Genomic DNA, 24,957 nt, shown 5'->3' with positions numbered 1-24,957 from the left:
CCGATCGGACCACGTGGCCTAAGGGATTTTTGCAGGCCCTTATTTGCTGAAAGAGTTGGAGCCTAATGTTGGAATTTAGAAGAGGTTGCTGGAGCGATGCTCTACATAAGCCCCAAATTCATTTGGCTTGTACTACTCCCAAACTATAGAGGTACATTTTCAAGTCAATATAAATTAAGTACTAAACGTGTACTAAAGCCTCATATAAAGATCGACCAAGAGCATGCCGGGCCATGCTCAGTGTAGGGTTTCGTAGTTACCATTCTGTCAGAATAGGCTAAACAGGGGCTATTAGTAAGTATCGTGTACATTATATCGCGCCATCGCATAAGGGAATAATATATATCTTCGTAACGCTTTGTACGTCTTTTTACTAAGAAAATAAGACTTTTTGCAATAACTCAAAAACGGCTGGACCGATCATATTCGCTTGTTATTAAGCTTTTTTTTAATTACTACGTCGTGTTACTTACAAAATGATATATGTATAATATATATTTAGTACTTTTGTAGCCAAATACAAAAGCGACGAATCTTGTTCAACGCTCATTCCTATTCAGTCTTTATCCTATTAACCAGCTGTTGCATCCGATTATCCAGAAAGATCGCCATGTTCCAGTCGTCGTTAAGCTGTAGATAAAGGAATATGTTTTTGCGGTCTATAGCCAGTGGATCTGTTATGGATCCAGTGATAATGTGTCTACGGGAGTGATATCTTCCATCGATGCACGCTTCGTATTAGGGGTAGCGTAGACCCAGTCTGCCCAGCATATAACCAATCGCCAGGACCGCCAGCGTTAACACGTGTATCTTACCGACTGGAAAAAGAAAGGACTGCTTTTATTTAACTGACTGCAGAGTTTTTGTAGGAGGTTTTCAATTCGTCGAAATTCTTGTAATTATATTCCCATTTCTCGAAGAATCCCGACTGGAATCATTGAACTATTATTACTAACGTAAAGAACCGGCACAGAGAACCAGTATTTTGCGCCATGACTTGATGTTGTTTTGACATCAAACCATAGAAGCGGAGCATGAATCTCGCGACCTAAACGCGTAGGCGCCATGAATTTTACGGCGCTTACGTTTTAGTCGCGTGGAACAGGTTGTGATTGCGGCAATTTCATTGTTTGATATGGCTTCTCTATAGTAATAATAACTCAATGGCTAGAATATGCAAGGGCGATATGAGAGGCTTTTCGCGGTAGGCCCGCGACAGTCTCCTGTCGTGACATTGACATCACGGCACGCTGTCCGTCGCGGTGGCGTTTTAAGGAGAGGAGGAGCTTTATGGGAAAATCGGGGCCTCTATCGGGCCATGGACCCGTGACATATTGGTCCACTTTGCAAATTACTCTACTGCTAATAAACATTATTGGAAACATTGTAGAAACTTACTTGTATGTAGCGAAATAACTCCAAATTTCTTTGCGAATGACAAGTCTGAAATTCAAGACAACTCGCTTGCAGGCTTTTATATAAAATTCAAACTGACAAGTCAAACAAGCTTCTTTTTCGAACTGTCAAAAAAACTTTGCCATTATTACAGAGCACCCAACCTCTTTAATGTGACGTCGCCCTGCATGTTTGGTCAATGGAGTTATATTATATCAATATGAAATGTATGGAAAGCTCTTAACAGACTTAGGACGGGAGTTGGTTGGTCAAAAGATAATCTTCTGAGATGGGGAATTGGGCGATAAGGTAACAATGTTGGAATCCATCCACCATCAAACAATACACGAGACAGGCTGCACATCGTTGAGCACAGGGAACACCCTGTGCTCAACGATGTGCACTGAGGAAGATCTCCTGAGGGCTACAGCCCGAGGACTAGAAGTGGCAAAGCATTGGCAGACAGAAATTTAGTTTTACAAGTTTGATCCCTTTACACGAACAAGAAGAAGACTTGATACAACGTTAAACAGTAGTATAGAATTTCAGCAAAGAATTATTTTGGTTTATAGCTTTTTCAAAAATTTCTTATAAGTTGATGCCGTCAAACAAAACATTATCCAGAAAAAAAATCTTAATAGTTACAATAAATTGAATGGCCTTTTTTAATTTGAACATTTCTAGCATTATTTATACCTTTCAGCTCCTAAACGACCCGCCCATCCTCTTCTGCGACGAGCCAACCACCGGCCTCGACAGCTGGGCAGCCAACGCCGTAGTAGCGAGACTGCGAAGGCTGGCAGCCGGTGGGAAGCTGGTCATATGCTCGGTACACCAACCGGCTTCTGGAACGTTCGAATTGTTCCATCAAGTGGTCTTACTGGCTGCGGGACGAACCGCGTTTCATGGAACGATTGAACAGGCTGATCACTTCTTTGCTTCGTGAGTATATTTTTATTCAAACCAGCTGCAGTGGGAATCTGGGAATAGCGTCACGGCTCACGAGTTTAGCTACTCGGGGAAACTGGTCATATGTTCATTACATCAACCGGCTTCGAGAACGATCGAATTGTTCCATGAAGTGGTCTTACTGGCTGCGGGACGAACCGCGTTCCATGGGACGACTGAACAGGCTGATCACTTCTTTGCTTCGTGAGTATATTTTTATTCAAATCAGCTGCAGTGGGAATCTGGGAATAGCGTCACGGCTCAGGAGTTTAGCTACTGGGGGAAGTTGGTCATATGTTCAGTACATCAACTGGCTTCGGGAACGTTTGAATTGTTTCATCGAGTGGTTTTAATGGCTGCGGGACGAACCGCGTTCCATGGGACGATTGAACAGGCTGACCACTTTTTTTGCTTTGTGTGTACTTTTTTATTCCAACCAACTACAGTGGGGATAGCTCAGTGCACCCTGGCCTCTAGAACCTAAGTTAGGAAGTAAAATTTAAATGTGCATGTAAAGGTTTACAGGTACATCTTAATATCATCAATTTGTATAAAACGTTTTGCGTAGGAACACGTACGTATAGCAGTAATAGCAGTTTTATAGCTCTACGATTGTAATGTATAAATTATATAAACTCGGCAGCTCGGTAAAATTTACCTCGAGACACAATCATAATTAATAAGTACAAAATAATGATGACAAGTTGACAAATGTGAACAGTGTGGATTGTTATAAAAGTCCTTTATAGGTAGGATTAAAATTAAATAACCATTTCAAAACCCAATACGAACAGTAGGTGTCAAGTAACCTTTTTGGGTGGATTACGCAGGGAATTTGCAGGGAATGCGACACTATCACGGCTCACGCTTAATCGGTTCTTGTTGAAAAAAAAACAGAACTGTGAGGTAAAAGTTGTCTACATAGAGATAACTTTTACTGCGTCTTTATCGCAAAGTTTTAATTAACGCGTAGAAGCTCTAGAGCGGTTAGTTGAAAGTTGATATTACTTTTTATAAAGAAAACATTTTTAATTTAAACTGTGCTTACAGGGCTAACTTCGCCTTTGTACCTAAAATGTAAATTTCGTGTCAACCAATTTACTACTACTTAACTACTACTACTATAAGTATGTAGGGTCATTGTACGTGTTTCCGTCCATGTTCTAGTTTTCGTCCACTTGACGGATTAGCAAATAATAATTTTCATTTTTAGTTTGCTACTTCATTCTTTACGTAGATAGATATATTGTTTAGATATAAAGGATTGCAATAAGTGCAAATTTGTGCTGCAATATAGGTTAATACTCCAATTTCGTCAAGTGGACGAAAACTGGACCTGGGCGAAAACGGGCACAATAACCCTATATACTTTTAAATGTGTGTTATCTATAGTCTCATTCAATCACTGACGATTTAAATTCGTTATTGGCTTTTAAAATAAAAACAGGAAAATCTTGGGAGCTGACCTCTTGATTCCAATTTTATTATGGACAAAATAATCAGGTGGAAAATATGCAAATATATAACCGCTAAAATCTATTCCCAGTCCAATTAAAAACTTAGGTACAAATGATAATATTCAATCCAACAAATCTTAAGGCCTTAAGCATACTTGTACCTATTTAGAACCCAAGGCAAAACCGAAGAATTAAATGAAAACTTGTCTTAAGCGTTGTAAAAAATGGACTTAAAATTGCTTTCATTTGTCTTCGTGAGGATTCAGTAATTGTTCTTTCAGGCTTTTTAATGATAGTATTTTTCAACCATTTTGGTTTGACCTTTAGGTCATGTCATAAACAGGGTTAATTCAATTCAATTTTATTTATTTATTTATTTAAGACCACACTGGCCCATAATGGTTAGTTAAGTGTTAGTGGAACAAAAAACAGAAAGCGACAAAACTATCACTTAATAGCGGTTAAGGCTTAAATAATAGGCTTAAAGGGCATGAACCTTGGTGACGAAGAATGCACGAACATTTCAAGCGATTCATTAGCTTGACCGAATATATTTTCCTAATTTATATTATTTATTTATTAAGACGATTCTCGCTGATTTGGCCTTGAGCGTCTCAGCGTCTCTGTACCCGCACCCCGCTCACTGCGATCGTACGTGAATTTCGTCTCGGTGCGGCGACTGCGGCGGAACGAGGTTCAAAGAATAACCTACAGCCCAGAGGCGCGCGGCATTTGGCGCTATACCTCGTATTTGTGTATCTTTTGCAGATATTTTGTTGTTTGAGTATGAGTAGATCATGCGTGTCGATGTTGTTAATTATAATAAAAATATATTCCCTTATGCATTATACTTTACAAGCCTCAATTAGTTAATTTGTGTTTTATCTGTTTCTTACAAATAAATACCTAAGTCAAATCGACGGATTAAGATTTATAGCTAAAGCTTGGTATGTACTAAATTGAGACGTACAGTGCGTTTATTTTATACAGTTTTTTTTATCCGTAATAAATAAATATAAATAATGCCATTAATAGTTAACTTATAAAATTAAAGTACCTACTAGCTTCATATACTACTACAAATGTGTTATTTTTCGAAGTTCGAAGTTTTCTCAATCATTACGTGGGAACATCATCATTATTAGGGTTCCGTACCTCAAAAGGAAAAAACGGAACCCTTATAGGATCACTCGTGCGTCTGTCTGTCTGTCTGTCCGTCTGTCACAGCCTATTTTCTCGGAAACGACTGAACCAATTAAGTTGAAATTTGGTGTATATATATATGTAAGTTTGTGACCCAAAGACGGACATGTAACGTAAACAAATTAATTTTAAACACGAGGGCCACTTTTGGGGGGTAAAAGAGAAAATTAAAAAAAAAAGTTTTTCAAACTATATCGTGTTACATATCAAATGAAAGAGCTCATTGTGAGAATCTCAAATGTATATTTTCTTATAATTTTAGGATAAACAGTCAATTCAATTCAATTCAATATATTCTTTATTCAAACAGGCCTAGCAACAAGCACTTTTAAATTGTTTAGAAGTTATTCACGAAAATAGGCAAAAAATTAGCATTCCCCCCTTTATCTCAGTAACTACTGGGTATAAAATTTTTAAAAAAATACACAAAATAGATCTTTACCTATAGATCACAGGAAAATTTATTAGAAATGAGCAGTCAAGCGTGAGTCGGACTTAATTATTTAGTTTTTGATCTAACCCCTACGGGTTTATTAAAAACATTTCACGCACGTTTCACATAAAAAATAAATTGTTTAATTTGAGTAATGTACGGAACCCTTGGAACGCGACTCCGACTCGCACTTGGCCGGTTTTTATTACAAGCGCGCCACAACCAAATCAGCGCTTTGCAGTCATTTATTTTTTTAGTGGTTAACGGCTATGTATGATGAACCCCTGTGGACGTCAGCTGCCGCTCCGTTGATGGGTTGAGGAATGGCAGCCACCGAAACACGCAAAAAAAATTGTTATCGCCTCCCGCTTGATACTCTGTCAGATGATAGTTTAGATGCTATTGTGAATTAAAAAAATGGTCAGCCGGTTGTATCTCGGTGGACCGTCAGCTGGTCACATGAACATGTAAAAAAATCTTTTCAGTCATCGCATCCCATTTCATACTTTGTCAGATGGTAGTTTAGATGATATTGTTAATAAAACAAATCGTCGGCCGGTTGTATCGCGGTGGAAAGACCGTCAGCTATTAAAACATTATTGTTAGTTTAAAAACCAAAGTTAGCCGCAAAATGGCCTGTTTTATTATTTTTATTACGGTAAAACTATAAATATCAGGAAATAAGTTAAATTTTATAATTGTTGAACAATAAATGAAGATTCATATATATTTTTTTCATACAATACAATACAATACAATCATTTATTAATAAAATTAAAATTTTACACGTCATAGTAATTTACAATGCTATTCTAAATTACATTATTATTCACATACATTAAATTATTAAAATTACAATGCATTATTATAAATTCGGTACACAATTGTTAACCAAATGTTTACCCATTTAGAAGACATAATACACCAAGTTGACCCAATGAAATTATTACTGAAATCCAGAAGGAGATACAAATAATAATAAAATATTAAAACGTTTATTAACCGGCAAGGATCACCCATGAAAAATTTACAGACATAACTACAATTACATTATTTAACACTAATTACTACTTAACTAAACCTACAATGAACTTAATAGTAAGTTTTTCCGTAAATAAAAATACGATAGGCCGTTTTTCTAGTTCTTAATCGATTAAAAATATTTTTAAACTACAAAAACAATGTTTTTTAACACGTACTATTCATACATACAACGTAATAGGTAATAGGTAGCTTATGTTAAATCAATTATTTATTGTTTCGAGATGGAATGGAACATTATTCAAAACGTAAAACTTGAATGACATTATAATATTATGTCGGTTAGAAAACATTTATTTATTTATTTCAAATGAAGTTTTCTCAAACATACGTATATTATAGTATAATATATACGGATATTATCATTACATTCATTGTAATAGACCGCAAAATACCGTGTTGCGCTCGCTAATGCGCGTCGCAACCAAATCAGCGCTCTGCAGTTATTTATTCTTTGGCCACAATAACTCCGATATTATAGCACTTTGCTTGTGCATAAGCGAACATAGTGCAAGGAAGGCACGGAGCGACGAGCGACACAGCCTCCTCGTCTCAAAGCTGGCACACGACTGCCGGCCACGCCATTTTCAGGGTGCATACGCATGAAATGTGGAAAAACGTTCGATTTCTTAAGAAAATATTTTTTGATTAAGAAAAGCTATGTTGCATTTGTAGAACCTGTTAAAACATATTTGTTAGTTTAAAAATAATTTTAATCGATTAAGCCGTTTAGAAGTTATAAGCAAAGTTAGCCGCAAAACGGCCTGTCGTGTTATTTTTTTTTCGGTGAAACTACAAATTTCAGGAAAAAAGTCGAATGTTGCGATTGTTGTCCATAGAGTGAAGATGCATATATATTTTTTTCATAATTTTTGGTTGTCTCATTTAGAAGTTATAAGCTCTAAAAAGTAACAGTTTTTGGCCAAAAACTGCGCGAAGCGCCTTAAGTTTAATAAAGGTGACGTTCGGATGGCATCTGCAGCAACATTACTGTTGCGGCATTACTGCCGCGGTTTTGACACGGGCGCTGTACCTTTCAATTTCCTTAATAAAATGAGTGACGATTGAACGTCATAATCGCGGCACTAATGAGGCTGCGAACGTCACTCATTTTAACAAGGAAATTAACTGATAAGGTCGCAGCAGTAATGTCGCAACAGTACTGTAGCTTCAGTTGCCATTCTAACGTCACTTTAAGAATGTGAGAACCAACGTTAAACATTTTACTAAATGCCTAAAAATTGCAAAATAGCTTTACATTAGTTACCATACCCAATGCCCAATATGCCCATGCTCCAAATCTAACGATGTATTAAATTAATTGAACCACGGAGGCGTGAATGTTCCAGTTCCACTCGTAAAGTGATATATTGGTTAGAGATTATTGTAGTCTGTGGTACTTAAGGCAGTGAATAATGGATCTTGATATGCAGTTTTGAACAGCTAATGCAGTACTTCGTTTATTGTAAGTCGTTCATGAAAACGAAAGATCGTAAGAACACTGTTTCAAGAAGTACAATTCCTCAGGTACTGCATACGTTCAGGGTAAAATAGCAATCAGATCTAGGATCCGTTCTAAGCTGAGGCCGGAAATTGTGCGAACGTTTCAACAAACGGGCAATGAATAATTGCCTACTGTTGAAGATGAATAGGGTGGGAAATCTCGCTTGCGAAGTTGAGACTTATTTGATGACGTGGGATATTGAGTTTAGTGTTCTGATAGCTGATAGTGAAGAATTTAATAGGAATTTTTATTATAAAGTATAATATAATGGGATAATTTTTATAGAACTTATTAGAATGTCCCGAATTCTTATTTATTTGTACCTTATGCCTAAAGTTAAAGAGATTATCGCAAAGTCTTCTAATTACAGCTATCTAAATGAGCCTGCATTCCATTCATAAAGTGATGCGATTTTTTTTAATAGATAGGTATATTTATACGTCATAGGTCATAATTTCATAGAAGTTTGACGTTTAAAATTACACTTGCACTACGTGTGCTATCTAAATCGTTGCAGACTTTTCTTGGTCTAACTCTATGTAGTTACACAGATCACCAACGTCATTCCTCAGGACTGGATATACTCGGATCTAGTCGATATTTTGAATCTCGAATCTTGTTTTTAAACAGTTTTGCCTAACGCCTGCCAGCGTTTACACTATCACAGACAAAATAAAACTAATCTATTCTTTCTTTTCTGGGCAATACACCATTTTAGTGCTATTAAAGTCAATCTAACTAAACTATAAATGTCAAATGACAATAAAAGTAAAACGGTTAAGTTGATTGTATTAATAGTCGTCTCTGCTGCTCTGTCTGTGTCATATTAATGTACCTTTCTTCTATATTTAAAGAGACTTGGTTCAGTTGGTTGGTTGCTTGAATGAAAAAAAAAACACAAAACAACACCTTTGTCGCGGAGATCGCGAAGTCTGTTATTGTGGTATGTATCCTATCTGTCACTCTTAGCGTACTTTTCACTGGTAACACTGGCGATCGAGGTCGGCCAGTGTTATAGGTGACGGTGGGAGCAAGATGGCGGGAACGAGTGGAGACAAGTTGAGAAAGGTCGTCTGAATGCTGGTACGTAACACGTGGTGTCGCGAGTGCATTCAGGTACAGGAGACTCTTGGTAAGCGAAACATATCTATATTTTGTGATATATAGATATTGCAGTGACCTTGAATTAACGAGAGAGACTTGAGATATGCTTGAGATAGAGCTGAGTTAAAGAATTGTTATTCTTTGTGTGTCGCTCGAGTTTGAATGTAACAAGTGAGGTGGCTGGAGGTTATCGGTTTGAGTTACTGGAGGTTTCTTATGGAGGCTGATGGATGAGCTGTAGGGGTTGTTGTGGAGGCTCGTCGGGGACCACATGGTTCCCACCTCAGTACTCATCGCATGAGGTTGAGAAGAGTAATACCTATGAGATGCGGGATGCACGATGAGTTCTCTTGTCGAGATTCAGTTGTGCCGTGCATCCACTGATACAAGCCACGGGACTTGGGGCCCTTCTAATCTCCCTGAGAGTGTTGAGGTTACATTCATAACAAGAGAATAAGAGATATGAGATTGAGAGTAGATGGAATTGTGCGCCCATCGAGTGTTGATTCCTGGTCAGTGCAATAGCTATTTTATACTGTGCTTTGTATTCGTAGAGATCCATGTAGCGAGGTTATCATTACATCCCCCTTGGAGTAAAACTCCGCTACATGTTTTGGTGGAGATGCTTAAAAAAATCTATCGGCTACGGTTCACGTGTTTGGACTTTAGAATGAGAATAAGAGTTGTCGTACTTAATGTTGAATTATTTATTTATTCAACTCGACTTTTTTTCGGTTTGGGTATGCCCATGGTGGTGCGTACACATGGGATAGTTTTGACCCATTGTGGTGCGTACACATGGACAGTAATATTTCCCAGCCGCGAAGAGAATATGTATGTCTCGAGCTCAGTGCTGACTGATTGTAGAATTTTATTACACGGTGGACCGGCCGACAGACGATTCCTTGTTTTTTTTTCCCTTCTTCTCGATAGATCAGCATTTTTTGCGCTGATTTTGTTATTTGTTGTAATACCGTGTTTAAAAGTAATTATAGTTGGTCAAACCAAATTGGCAGTAAATAAGAACAAAAAGCTATACTCATCCTTTTCTTTTGGGTGCTAGTATTAGTGTGAGACAAAGATAGTATGATTCTCTCTGTCTATAATTGAAATGAGACAGTCCTTTGACAAACTATAATTACGCTTTTTACTCTGGCAACACTGAACTTAGTCTCTGATCACGTTCAGAAACACGCCACTGTTTACGTTCGATCAAAATTATTTGCAAATTTATTTATTAAATTTGTACTTGCGCACGTTTCCTCGTTAGCTTTATTACACCAACTTTATTTTTTATTGTGTAAAAGACAAAAAGAAGTATTGAAACATTTACTTGTTGTATTATTTTCCCTACGGTCATTATTTACGTTACGGAATATTTATTGTGTTTGGAACGGAACCGTTTGGTATGACAGATCGAGCGGTCGCGTCGTGTAGAGGAGGTTTAAGTGAAGTCTAGAAACTCTAGAAGTTTCAAGTTAGTCTATGGTTTTACTTTTGCAAACTTACCCGTTTTTCTTTCGCCGGTTGTGAAAAAACTTTTGTGTTAGAAATATACAATCGAATAGAAGTGCAATTACTTAATTAAAGAGTGCCAAAGTGTTGAAGTGGACTGCTAAATAAGCCGTTGTAAGTAATAGTTTTAAGGCGACTCCATTATGAAGTAATTTGGTAGTTACAATTTCATGTAAAACTAACAAACTTTTATGGTACTTAAACTACTTCAAGTGAACGCATTTCATTGCAGATTAGCATCAAGCAAAATGCAAGATTCACATAAGATTTAGAAGCATATGAAGTATATCGGTAGCTTGCATTGCGTACAAAATGGACTTTCTGCTTTCCACGTTACAATTGCGCCTAGAAAGGCTAACAGAAGCATTAAAGGGAGCCACAGAGGCCCTTAACAGTATTGAGACTGGCGTAGCAAGGGACAGGATAATTGCTGTGAAAATTAATGTTAATAGTAGATTGTTATCGCTCACAACAGATTTAAATAGATATTTGTCTGGCGCGACGGACATCAAAGAAGATTTCTGCAATGAATGTCGAGATATGCAAGTAAAAGCGGAGGACACGCTTACCGAATTAGAAATTGCGATAAAACTATACTGCCATGAGGGAGAAAACAATCATAGAACGCGTCTACCTAAATTAGAGTTAGGGAAATATAATGGTGACATCCTAAAATGGAACAGTTTTTGGGATAAATTCGCGGCTAATGTTGATAGTAAGGACATTGCCAACGTTGAGAAGCTTTCATACTTGCTAGCGTCATTGGAGGGACCAGCCCTTCAAGCAGTTGAGGGTCTGGAAACTACTAACTTCAACTATCCGATTGCGGTAGACATTCTCAATAGCCGCTTTGGTAAACCTACGAAGGTCATCGATGCTCACAATGATGCTTTGCAAAATCTGCCTGTAGCGAAGGATTCACCTGAAGATTGTAGGCGCACTCTGAACATTATAGAGAAGCACCTGAGGGTATTAGAAGCTCTAGGGGAGAAAGTTGATGCTAGTTACCTTAGAGTTATTGTACTTAATAAATTTCCATCAAGAGTGGTATACCAAGTGTGGCTTATGTCAACCGATGATTCCTTTGATGCAGTCCGAAAGGCTTTGGATGCCGTAATAACAGCCATGGAGAGTTCAGTTGTTACAAACATGGAGAGTTCTGTGATTCCGGTAAAATCCAGTGACACAACGGAGATGAGTACACCTGCTTCAACAGCAACACTGCAAATTGGAGCTGTAAGGAAAAGGAAATGGCAACAAAAGAGAGAGGCAATTTCAGCTCAACCTAATAGGAAACGCCCTAAGAGAATGTGCATATTTTGCAATGAAGAACATTACAGCGAGGATTGTACCAAATTTAACACATATAAGGAGAGGATTGGCAAGCTGAAAGATAGGTGTTATGTGTGCTTCCAAATAGGACACCGTGCCTCTAAGTGCACAAGAAGGAGGAAATGTGTACATTGCTCTAGAATGCATAATAGAGCACTTTGCCGACAGAAGGTGCAGAAGGGTAAGGATGGTGATATGGTTCTTTCAAACATGACTTCAGTCAATGTACAGTTAAATAAGCCATCTAATTTCTTACAGACGGCAGTAACCCAAGTAAGGACAGCGGAGGGGAGAAGTCTGAGCGTTAGACTTTTACTTGATTCTGGAAGTCAACGAACTTATATTACAAACAGAATAGCAAAATTATTACGAATTAAACCTGATGGAGAAGATTGTTTGATGATTTATACATTTGGATCAGAAAAGCCTAGAGAAATGTTTTGCCCATATGCAACAATAACTGTAGTGAGTAAACGTAATGTTGAAAGACTGATTAGAGTGAATATAGTTCCATACATCACCGCAGAGGTACCCATGGCTAAGGTAGAGTCACCAATGATAGACATCTTGGCGGACGATGCTTCTACTGGCGCAGGCATCGATTTGTTGATTGGAAATGATTTATACTTCTCATTTATCAGGAAGAGTGTTGATTTGGGAAATGATACTTTCCTAGTTGATTCTGATTTTGGTTGGTTCCTCGCAGGAAGTGCTACTGACAACAAGGAAGGGGACACTCTATCAGTGGCCACATATTGCCAGTGCCATGAAATTAATCAAGACTATTTTACAGAACCAGATCTTCCTCTGCGTACCATAGATGTCAAATTTTTATGGTCACTTGAGAGCATCGGGATATGTGATTCTCCAAAAACTACATGTGAGGAAGAAGCCGTTCAGCATTTTAACGAGACTGTCAAATACAGTGAAGGAAGGTACCAGGTCAAGTGGCCGTGGATAGAGTATCCTCCAAAATTGCCTACTAATTTTGGACTTGCCTTTGGAAGATTAAAGGGTGTATTACGAAGATCAAATAAAGAAGTCATGACGGAGTATGAGAAAATTTTAAAGGAACAGCTTGAAGCTAACATAATAGAAGTCGTGGATCCTACCATTCCTGGTGACCATCCAGTTCACTATCTGCCCTTTCATATGGTTCAACAGAAGGATAAAAAGGGTCGGCTAGTCTATGATGCTTCAGCTAAGCTAAAAAACGAGAAAAGCTTGAATGAGTGCTTATACAGAGGTCCGAACATGCTGGAAGACCTTACAGGATTGATACTGAAATTTAGAATTGGGAAAATTGCTATCACCGCCGATGTTGAAAAGGCTTTTCTTCAAGTTGGTCTACAAGAAGAGGACAAGGATGTAACCAGGTTTCTCTGGGTCAAAGATTTGAATAAGGAACTGACTGAAGACAATATCATGCAATATAGGTTCTGCAGAGTGCCTTTTGGAGTAATATCAAGCCCTTTTCTCTTAGCGGCAACAATTCGATATCACATTTCAAGGACTAACAAAAGTCTTCTTCCAGTGATAGCAGATAAATGTTATGTAGACAATTTAGTGACGTCAGTTCAATCGAGAGAAGAGGCTCTTAATTTGTATGCTCAAACAACAAACTCATTTAAAGAATTAGGAATGAACATACGAGACTGGATGTCTAATGACAAAGATTTTGTAGACAAAATTCCCAAGCAAAAGAGAGCTAAACAGGAAAGTGAAATGAAGATCCTCGGTTTGGTATGGAATTTGGAAAATGACACTCTACGGCTCAAAATGAATAACGAAACCTTTGAGAGCGAGATCACAGACAGAGGCATTACAAAGAAAGGAGTCTTGAGAGTGCTGGCACGTCTGTATGATCCATGCGGCTTTGTATCACCGCTCATGCTACCAGGAAAACTCTTGTTCCAGGAGATTTGCACTAGAAAGTTTAAATGGGATGAGATTCTGCCTGAAGACTTGTCGACATCATGGAGGAGCATAATTGAGAATTTAAAAGCTGTTAAGAATGTAGAACTGCCAAGACATGTCGCAAGTGGATCAAAGTCAGAATGCACGAAGTATGAACTACATTGCTTCACTGACGCATCTATGAATGCATATGCAGCAGTCGTTTATCTGCGAGTCATAGCTGAAAAGCAAGTATCAACTTCTTTTCTCATGTCAAAATGTAGAGTAACACCAGCAGAAGACAAGAGTGATCTCAAAATTCCTAGACTTGAATTGCTAGGGTATCTGATAGGAAGTAGACTTCTGAGGTATGTTAAAAGCCACATAGACCTAAATATATGCAAGATATATTTGTGGACGGATAGTCAAGTTGTCATAGCTTGGATCAAATCAAGTAGACTACTTCCACCATTTGTATCGAGACGAGTCAATGAGATCAAGCAAATTAAGGACAGCTTAGGTGCAGAGCTGCGCTATGTCAACTCAAAAGAAAACCCTGCAGACATAGCTACCAGACCAGAATTGTGGCATCATAAACAGGATCTATGGCTCCATGGTCCAGATTTTCTTCTAAAAGAGCAAAGTGATTGGCCTAAGGAGCAGAGGAAGGAAGAAATGTGCTTGGCCGGGAGGGCTCTGGACACGGTGGATGGTCCAGAGATGACAATTAAAGGCTATGAAGACCAAGATAATGATCTTAACCTTTCTGAAATGGAGGCTATTCCTGCAGCCACTACACTTCATGAAAGTTTGGATTCTATGCAAAACCCCTCAGATGAAGAAAAGTGTGAAGAGACAGTGACTGAGATAAAGAAGTTGCAAGAAAAATTCTTTGCAGAAGAAGTTTCAGGAAAGGTGACTAGTTTGTCACGGAACTTAGGTATCTTTGTAGACGAAGATGGGATCTTAAGATGTAAAGGAAGATTCGCAAATGCTAATTTATCCTATGATAAGAGATATCCCATTCTGATTCCTAAGAAATCACCCTTCACAACCCAGATAATACTTAAGACGCATAGAGACAACTACCATGTTGGGGTCCCACACACGCTAAGTATATTACGCGAAAAGTATTGGATCCCTCATGGGCGAGCCCAAGTACAGAAAGCTCTGAAGAGATGTTCGCAGTGTGAGAAGTATTCTGGAGGTCCTTACAAACTGCCACCACCACCTGCACTACCCAGTGAAAGGGTTAATTATAGCTCTCCATTTACCTTTACTGGATTAGACTACCTGGGTCCAGTATTAGTGGAAACAAATACTGGCAGAGAAAAACGATGGATTTGTCTTATGACATGTCTAGCAGTTCGTGCTGTACATTTGGAGTTGGTCAAGGCTTTGACGGCTGAGGAGTGCTTGCTAGCGATACGCCGGTTCGTGGCGGCTAGAGGATCACCTAAAGTATTGATATCTGACAATGCACTACAGTTCAAGCTAACAAGTGAAGTACTAATCCATTCATACTGCCAGGAGAAACACATCAAGTGGAAATTCATCACGCAGCTTGCACCCTGGCAAGGCGGCTTTTACGAAAGATTAGTTGCACTGGTAAAGCATTGTTTAAAGCGCACACTTGATAAGCATTTATTAACAGACGGTCAAATGCATACAGTAGTAAAGGAGATTGAGGCTGTATTGAACACAAGACCTTTGACTGTAGTGGGTTCTGACCCAGAGGGAGTGCTACGACCAGCTGATTTTCTGTCTCTAGGTCAGTGTCTAGAAATAAACCCAGAACTTGGTGAGGGCACCTCACAAGGCACCAATACTAAAGTCGACTTGGTTGAAGGCTGGAAGAGAGGTCAGAGGATTCTTAACGAGTATAAAGAGATGTTCACCAATCAGTACCTACCGAGTCTGCGGGAAAGATTCAGCCATTCTCATAAACAACAGCGAGTGATTTCAAAGAAGTCGCCTGAAGTCGGTGACATTGTACAAATTAAGAACGATTCCAAAAATAGAATCAATTGGAAGGTTGGTAGAATCTCAAGTTTAATCCGAAGCCGTGATGGTGAATGCCGAGCAGCCAAAGTGGTAGTTGGGAATACAGAGTTTACGAGATCCATAGCCCATCTGTATCCGTTAGAGTCTGAGACATACGGCCCAATAGATTATGCACAACTACCATTACAAGAAAACGAGATGGCAGAGACACCAAATGAGCACATGGAGATGGTTGAAACTATGGAACCCATAAGAGTATCAGAAACGATAGTGTCACCCGAGCCCGAGATGGAAATTGATGAGCTAACAATCCCTACTGAATCGGTAACCGAGAAAGAAGTTTCTGTGTTAGATTCTGAAAGTAGTCCTACGCAAACTGAGCAAGCTCCCGCTGCTGATACATACGAGGCAGAAGTGAGAGAGCCAAGAGTTATGGAAGAACGGCCAGAGGAGGCGACAAGAGTAAGGCGGAACGCTGCCATTTGGGCTAGAGAACGAATAGCCGAATGGACGCGTCAGCTAATGACGCTACTTATGTAATTTTTTCGCCCTCGGGAGTGTCGCGGAGATCGCGAAGTCTGTTATTGTGGTATGTATCCTATCTGTCACTCTTAGCGTACTTTTCACTGGTAACACTGGCGATCGAGGTCGGCCAGTGTTATAGGTGACGGTGGGAGCAAGATGGCGGGAACGAGTGGAGACAAGTTGAGAAAGGTCGTCTGAATGCTGGTACGTAACACGTGGTGTCGCGAGTGCATTCAGGTACAGGAGACTCTTGGTAAGCGAAACATATCTATATTTTGTGATATATAGATATTGCAGTGACCTTGAATTAACGAGAGAGACTTGAGATATGCTTGAGATAGAGCTGAGTTAAAGAATTGTTATTCTTTGTGTGTCGCTCGAGTTTGAATGTAACAAGTGAGGTGGCTGGAGGTTATCGGTTTGAGTTACTGGAGGTTTCTTATGGAGGCTGATGGATGAGCTGTAGGGGTTGTTGTGGAGGCTCGTCGGGGACCACATGGTTCCCACCTCAGTACTCATCGCATGAGGTTGAGAAGAGTAATACCTATGAGATGCGGGATGCACGATGAGTTCTCTTGTCGAGATTCAGTTGTGCCGTGCATCCACTGATACAAGCCACGGGACTTGGGGCCCTTCTAATCTCCCTGAGAGTGTTGAGGTTACATTCATAACAAGAGAATAAGAGATATGAGATTGAGAGTAGATGGAATTGTGCGCCCATCGAGTGTTGATTCCTGGTCAGTGCAATAGCTATTTTATACTGTGCTTTGTATTCGTAGAGATCCATGTAGCGAGGTTATCATTACATCCCCCTTGGAGTAAAACTCCGCTACAACCTTGTTACGACCACAATCGCAAAAAAGTACACTAGTTGCTACTTAATTAAGTAATAAATTTACCATTTGCGATTCTTGAATTAGGATACCTACTCGTAGTTATAACGCAGGCGGCATCGCCATTACCAATTGCCGAAAATGATTACCAAAAATGACATTTATTAAAAAAAACGGCCAAGTGCGAGTCGGACTCGCGCACGAAGAGTTCCGTACCATTACGGAAAAAACAGCAAAAAAATCACGTTTGTTGTATGGGAGCCCCATTTAAATATTTATATTATTCTGTTTTTAGTATTTGTTGTTATAGCGGCAACAGAAATACATCATCTGTGAAAATTTCAACTGTCTAGCTATCACGGTTCATGAGATACAGCCTGGTGACAGACGGACAGCCGGACAGCGGAGTCTTAGTAATAGGGTCCCGTTTTTACCCTTTGGGTACGGAACCCTAAAAAATAAGTACTAAATTAGTAAAATAAGTAATATACTGATTTAAACTAACACGATTTTCACTCATAAACGTACCGTCACGTTCGAAACGTCAGGCCATAAATAAACGTAAGTTTGTACGCGATTAAGTCCCGTGTTAGTTTTAAAATTAAAATAAGTAAATAGGTCTACATGTTGAGTATAACAACAACAACAACATACCTTTAGTAAAACCGATTTATGGTCAATGTCCAATACAAACATTAATTAATTCAAAGTTTCATCAAATATGATATATCAACTTTTAATTTCTTTAATTAAACAAGGCAACAGCGTATTGAGCGTATTCAAATATTTGATAGAATTTCGAAATCAATGGTGCCTTATAAGTTAGAAGTCACGTAGGCCCTCGCCTCGGCTCATTTGGTTTTGACCTCTTTCCCTCGGAAATATACATCAATAAAAATCTTGTTTGAGTGAGACGCTGGTCCCATTACTCCCATTGATGACATCCGACGCTGGAAAATTTTGCTCTCTAACGTGAATTCTAATGTAAAAATACTTTCAGAGGTTTTTTTTCCAAAATTGCGTCAACGTTTTAAATTGGTTTTAATTTGCGTTAGTATTTTGGTTTGAGCTACGAATAAGGGAATTAATTTTTAAATTATATCGGAGACAGAAATACCTACATCATCTGTGAAAATTTCAACTGTCTAGCTATCACGGTTGATAAGATATAGCCTGGTGACAGACAGACGGACAGACAGACAGAGGAGTCTTAGTAATAGGGTCCAGTTTTTACCCTTTGGGTACGGAACCCTAAAAATACGTTTTATCTAACGAATTGGGATTATACTTTTAGCACTGATTGATAACCGGAGGTTAAATAGTTTTTTATTTATTTAATAATTTAAGTACCTATATTATAAGTTCATCGGTGTGTCACAATGAATTCACATCGTATCACCATTAAGTTACGAGTACCTACTACCATATTTCGCCCAGTGAACTAAAATTGCCAATTGCGAATCGCAATTTGCGATTATTTAATTTGAAATTGTGTTTAGTTTGATATAGGAATTTAAACGTAACTACATAATACTACACAAATGTTATATTATTGTAAAACGGGACTTAATCGCGTTTTTAAGGTTTAAGATTTACCTCCGACGTTTCGCCGCCGCCCTCGAAACGTCGGAGGTAAATCTTAAAACTTAAATACGCGATTAAGTCCCGTTTTACAATTTAATATCTAATGTGTAGAAATCGTGAAATACCAGAATTTCAATACTCGACATAATTTCCGGTAATAATGTATTAAATATTACGAACTCGCGCTAGTAAACATTTCATGTAGGTAAATTGCTGTAAATTAATTTAGGTTCGATGTTCAAAGGCTTAGGTGCGTATAAGCATAGTATATGAGGTCTTCACTAAGGTATTCCTTTAACTACATTCCAAGACAGAATTATTTCCTTCTTAACAGTTAGGTATTAGTCTACCTACTTAAATTAGGTCATACCTAAAATTCAGTTTTGATTCTACCAATTAAGAAAACCGTTAATTATTTGGTTCTTAAAACATTTAGATCCAAAGGGCCTTGTGGATTTATATCAATGTTAATTTATTCGTGTGTCGTTGGCGTAAGATAGAAAACCAGCGCCACGTTTTGCCGCGGCATTATGCTGAGTCCAGAGGGGATCCTATTCAGCGTCCAAATGTTTTTTTTTTAATGTTTGCATGCCTTTCTTTTGTTATGTACTTTTTGTGGCGTTAACTTTTTTGCAGTGATAAAAAAATAATCATTTATTTTCATTACAACTGCTTGCCTTTGTACAATGCAATATGTTAACTGCAAGACTAGAACAGATCCTTTAAGTTCGCCATTATGTTATGTGTTATTTCTTAATTTTTTTTACAATAACTGGGCTTCTTATATTCCACAGGTTAGGCTTCAAATGCCCCGTAGGCTTCAACGCAGCGGAATACTACGTCTCTCTACTCGGCATCCAACTTGACAAGGAGTTCGAAAGCCGGGATCGCATCCGGAAGATTTGCGATGAATACCAAAGGTCTGACATCGCGGCGGATATTGACGCTCAAGTCGGTGATGTGACGGACGAGCAAGACTATTTTAATGGAACTTTAGATGGAAAGGTAAGTGATATTTGGACTGATTTTTACTATGTATCTCTAATACTCAGCATTCAACTGGATAAAGAGGAACGCTGAGATCGCATCGGAAATATTTGCGATGAATACGAGATGTCGGACATCGCGGCAGAGATTGACGCTAAAGTCGGGGATGTGATGTAACGGACGAGTTAGACTACTTTAATCGGACTTTAGATGGAAAAGTTAGTTTAAAATATTTCTTCTTTCTTTCCAAAAGTAGATAAAACCATTCAAGTTTCATTTTGTAAATTGGTACAGCATCACCGAAAAAATGCCTTTAAGAGCGAGATTAGTGACTCTACTGATAAGATATTCAGATCACAGACTAAATTTAATCTTGTACAATCGTTAACAAATTTTTGTTTTTGTTTTCAGAATGAATATTTCGACAGATACGTCACTCTGTAAGTACCTATTTATTTTCTCTTCAAGCACTATTAACTTTGTCATTTATTGCCTCAAGTGCGATTAAATATTGCCTTATATTTTCGTGTCACTTTTTATTCATTTGTCATTTTTTGTTGCAGAGTCAAAGTTAATTATTTCGTTCAGTTCTACTGGCTGATGTGGAGGAACATTCAAACAATAAAACACAACAGTTCAATATGGATAGCAGAATTCGTACTACTCTTGGTAAATAAATGCTCCTATGATTTTCAACCCGCAGACTGAAAGAACTTTTAGATTAGTAATAAAACACTATTGACTACAAACATCAACTACAAAATTGCTGAAAAATATGTCACCCCTCTTCCTGAGTCCTAATTTGTTTAATGAGTTGTCTAAGTTGTCTTCCACAGTTCGTCGGCCTAATAATATCCATTCCCTACATGGGCCACTTCGAGGAGCTGGACCAGCGCGACATCCAAAACGTAGAGGGGCTGCTGTACCTCACCATCACGGAGACCATCTTCCTCTTCATCTACGCCGTCTTCATCACGTTCCCCAGTGAAGTGCCGATCTTGCTGAGAGAAACTGCGAGTGGACTGTACTCACCGACGCCTTATTATCTTTCGAAAATGATATTTTGGGTAAGTTTTGTTGGTCTTCATTACGATTGCCCATGTAACAGCTTTCATTAATTCATTACATGTCTTAGAAAAGTGCAGAAACAGTCAAGGGAACTATGAACATGTAGTGGTACAACCTGTCAATAAAGTGATTGTTAAACATAATACAAGGAGGTAGGAGGTCCAAAGATCGGTACGAGCACAAAACCTAAAAGTTGTCCCATCCCCTATTTTGAAGTTTGTAACATTAGTTACTATTTAATATTTACCGAGCTTTAATTATTGCTTATGGTTGAAAGTTTAGCTACTGACATGAATCAATTTAATAAAAAAATACGGAACCCTAAAAAGCCGCATTCTTGAAATCCCTGACTTTATGACGCAATTCATGAAATCGTTAGATAAATTAAAAGAAGCATTGTCGGCGATATCATCGCCAAGTTTAACTGTCTCCATTATAAAACAATTAGGTACTGGCTAATCGATGAATAAAAATTACGAATGAACTTAGGTTATGTATGAATCATTTATTACAACATAATGATTATTAGGTACAATAGGTACAAAGGTATTGTTTAGATTAATTTGATGTGTGTTTCATATTTCCTATCGCTTTCTACAATCCTGCACTTACTACACGTTTCTGTTTGACCCAATGGTTGACTGGTAGAGAATGCCTTAAGCCATTATGCCCGCCTTTTGTACAAGTTTATATCGTGCAATAAAGTAAAAAAAAAACCCCTAATCATAATGATTATTAGGTACCTAATGATAATATCGTAATAGCGCTTAAACTAGGAATGTGACATCAACTTTCTAAATAGGATTTATGGACGGTACCTATAGAAAGGACGACAATTTCTTATGGCAGAACTGTTGCAATAAGTGACCAGCTTTCAGCTGTAAATAATAGTTTCTAATCTCTCCGGTGGCGCTAGGTAGGCTCTGGGACCACCGAGTATTGTAATATATAGGAAACTCTGACTATGACCTGAACCATAGAGGTATAATAATGTAGAGATAAAATGGGGGAGGGGCAACAAATAACCCGACCAAAGTACGTAGGTTGTTTTTGGTATGTTGTCAGGAATGTTAAAACGTGCTTTCTAATTTTGTCGCATTGCGTATGTTCTGTCCCTCGCGGTCGCATGGGCGCTCTATATAAAATACTAGGTGTATGGTCTAGGTACTTCGGTGTATGATGGCGCCGCCAATTTACTGTTTTTTGATGGACACTTTTCATATATAGAGATTTTCCTCCTTTTTAGGATTGATTCATAGAAGATCGAAGCTGGCTGATGATTAAAATAATTTATATTCTCTCATTTTGCCAACTCTCGATATATATATCACATCCCTTCAATCATTTTAAATAAAATTCCTGCCTCGCCATCTGCGATTACATCTTAGTACGGTTAGCCTCATTGAAAAGGCTGAAATATTATACATGTTGTTTCAGATCCCCCGCGCTGTGATTGAGCCAACACTCTTCGCGTCTCTGGTGTTCTTCGTGGCCGGGCTGCATGGAGGGTTCATGAGCTGGCTGGGCTTCTGCTTCGTGTGTGTTCTCTGTGCCAACTACGCCAACGCTTACGGTTAGTACTACTAAATATACTCAGATCTTGATGGCCGTTGTACTTCTAGAGAGAGTTCTTTGTCTAGCAGTAAATAAGTTGTGGAATATGTTGATGACAAAAGGCAATCTATTAATCATTTGCGTCCTATTAAAGGTTTATAACGTTTACTATCGGTAAGCTTATGTTAAGTTTCTAGAGAGGTAAAAGCTTGTTTAATTGAGCCTAAAGCAGCCGACATAAAATATTAGATGAGACGACCAAAAATATTGTTATATTTATGACCATAGGCTTTACATAAGATATCGAGAATAGTGGATAAATGATCCAGTGCGACAAATCAACACTAGGACATATATCTTCCAGGCAGCTTTACTTATACTGGTATCACCTTCCAGGTTCCTTCCTCTCAGCCGTATTCGACAAAATGGAAACAGCAGCTTTAGTCGCCGTGCCCTTCGATTTAATCGGCACCATGTTCTCCGGTATCTACCTCAACCTCGGCAGTGCTTCCCCCTACTTCTCATGGCTTCGATTCTTCTCTGGCTTTTACTATGGAGTCGAATCCATCTCCATCCTCCAATGGGACTCGATAGAGTCCATTACCTGTGTCAACATCCCCGGTATGCCTTGCATTAAAACTGGCCCGGAGGTCTTGAATAGGTTCGGATTTGAAGAAGTCAACTTTTGGAGGAACTGCGTATGTTTGTGTGTGATGTATTGTATAGCGCATTTTATAGCTTATCTTATGGTTATTAAGAGGAGTAGGGGGACACCTGTGTACTAATTTAAGTATTTTTTAATGTTTTCTCATAAAAGTTGATGTCTCTAGAAAAAATCGTCGTAAAAGCTATTTCTCATAATAATAATCATGGGATAATCAAGGCGACATATATCTAATTTTAGCCTAAAATAACTTAGCGACATTCGCTATGAGATACTAAACAGAAATGGTTTTTGTAATAAAAGGTTGAGTGTGGTAACAGAAACATTTTATTTATTACATTTTTGTTTTATTATTATACCTACTTTAACCTTAAGATTACGATACGATATAAAACGTAAGAATAATAGTTTAGTATATGAAGAACCTCCATTTATTTTTTTAAGACTAATTTAATTTATATTACCGTTAGGTAGCCACGCTTTCCACATAATAGGACGGTTTTGATGTGTTTAGTACAAATAATATATATTTTTTATGTTTAACTTTTTGTAGCTAGGTACTAGTTTATATTTTATTGTTCTATATCTACGAAACTTTTACGATATTAACGAGAAAATAAAAATTTAAAATGATATTTATTAATATGCAGTCCATGACTATTTCTTGTGTAACTATACTATGTAGACGTTTTATGAATATGATACGACGTTTAAAGCACAACTATAGTCGATTGTAACACTCTACTTTTCATTTCGAATACGATGAAAGTTAAATGCATGTGTTTTTTTTTAAACATGACTAAGTAAGAGAGGTATGGGCACTGTGAATGACATCTCGCTTTGTGTGGTAGGGCACAGGACAGCGGATGTCATTCCAGATCTAGAGCAGAGCCCAACTGGGGAGGTACCTCCACCTTACAGAAAACCGCAGCCAAATAACACTAGACCCTACTAATAGTGTTGTGTTCCTGCCGGTGAGTAAGGTTGCCAGAGCTCGAGGGAGAGGAATGTTAGGGTCGGCAACGCGCATGTAACTCCTCTGGAGTTGCAGGCGTACATAGGCTATGGAGACTGCTTAACATCAGGCGGGCCGTATGCTTGTTTGCCACCGACGTAGTATTAAAAAAAAAGTATAATTTTTATAGCATTTCTTGTGGTTACTTTGAATTAAGTAACAATTTAGGTAAAAGTATCGTTATTTATCGAATAGGGTGTTAAACATCAGAATGGAAATTGTATAACAAATCCATTTAAGTAATACCAAATTTCAATTGTTTATCTTTAAAAAAATGAAAAAAATCGTACTTGGAAAGTAAAATGCTCTAGTGCAGAAACGTATTACTTTATGTACGCTTTTAGAACAACAATGAACCTCTTTCAGAGCATGAGAAATGAAAAATATTATTTAAAACGATGCTGCCCTGCCTACTTCAGATGACTAGGAGGCTGATTCTAATTTATTACCTAAGTACCTACATTGATATTTAACAACAATTTAAATATATTTATTTATTTTATTATTTACTAGCCTAATTTAGTGTCCCACTGCTGGGCAAAGGCCTCCCCTCGTTTCCTCCACTCGACCCTGTCGTTTGTAGTGTCCCGCCAATCCGGATAAAATGCGTCTAAGTCGTCCCGCCATTTCCTTTTCGGCCTGCCTGCACCCCGGCCAGCACCATCTATGGTGTTCCGTGGGTCCCACTCGGTAACCATTTTGGCCCACCTTTCAGGGTGCATGCGGCAGACATGCCCAGCCCAGTCCCACTTAAGCTTAGCGGTCTGGACACCTACATCTACAACTCGAGTTCTGGAGCGCAGTTCCGTGTTTCTGATTCTATCAGTTCTGCGAACACCTAGTATACTGCGCTCCATCACTCGCTGGCAAACCTTGAGTTTGGACTTTAACGCCT

General features: G+C 38.4%; 2 protein-coding genes across 3 annotated transcripts in view; both read left to right on the top strand.

The window, feature by feature from the left end:
- The window catches only part of LOC134756058 (protein scarlet-like), a 32,385-nt gene extending 9,160 nt beyond the window's left edge, over positions 1–23,225 (top strand). The window contains exons 5-11 of the mRNA XM_063692856.1: positions 2,099–2,337; positions 19,569–19,779; positions 20,173–20,201; positions 20,325–20,430; positions 20,598–20,828; positions 22,267–22,402; positions 22,780–23,225. Of these exons, the coding sequence (XP_063548926.1) occupies positions 2,099–2,337; positions 19,569–19,779; positions 20,173–20,201; positions 20,325–20,430; positions 20,598–20,828; positions 22,267–22,402; positions 22,780–23,168 (1,341 nt within the window). The 3' untranslated portion in view covers positions 23,169–23,225. The remainder of the gene's footprint in view (positions 1–2,098; positions 2,338–19,568; positions 19,780–20,172; positions 20,202–20,324; positions 20,431–20,597; positions 20,829–22,266; positions 22,403–22,779) is intronic.
- On the top strand, positions 10,626–16,506 carry LOC134756057 (uncharacterized). Of its 2 annotated transcripts, XM_063692855.1 has the most exons (3): positions 10,626–10,714; positions 10,833–12,113; positions 12,191–16,506. In XM_063692855.1, the coding sequence occupies exon 3, from the start codon at positions 12,332–12,334 to the stop codon at positions 16,370–16,372; it is 4,041 nt and encodes a 1,346-aa protein (XP_063548925.1). In that variant the 5' UTR covers positions 10,626–10,714; positions 10,833–12,113; positions 12,191–12,331; the 3' UTR covers positions 16,373–16,506. The 2 variants fall into 2 exon arrangements, with proteins under 2 accessions (XP_063548925.1, XP_063548924.1); XM_063692854.1 differs by having other exon boundaries at positions 10,662–12,113.
- Positions 23,226–24,957: the final 1,732 nt, after the last annotated feature.

The sequence above is a fragment of the Cydia strobilella genome, chromosome 3, assembly GCF_947568885.1.
Source record: "Cydia strobilella chromosome 3, ilCydStro3.1, whole genome shotgun sequence".
In the NCBI taxonomy this organism is placed as follows: Eukaryota; Metazoa; Arthropoda; class Insecta; order Lepidoptera; family Tortricidae; genus Cydia; species Cydia strobilella.
Note: the sequence above shows the minus strand (reverse complement) of the source record. Positions and strands in the feature narration are given on the sequence as shown.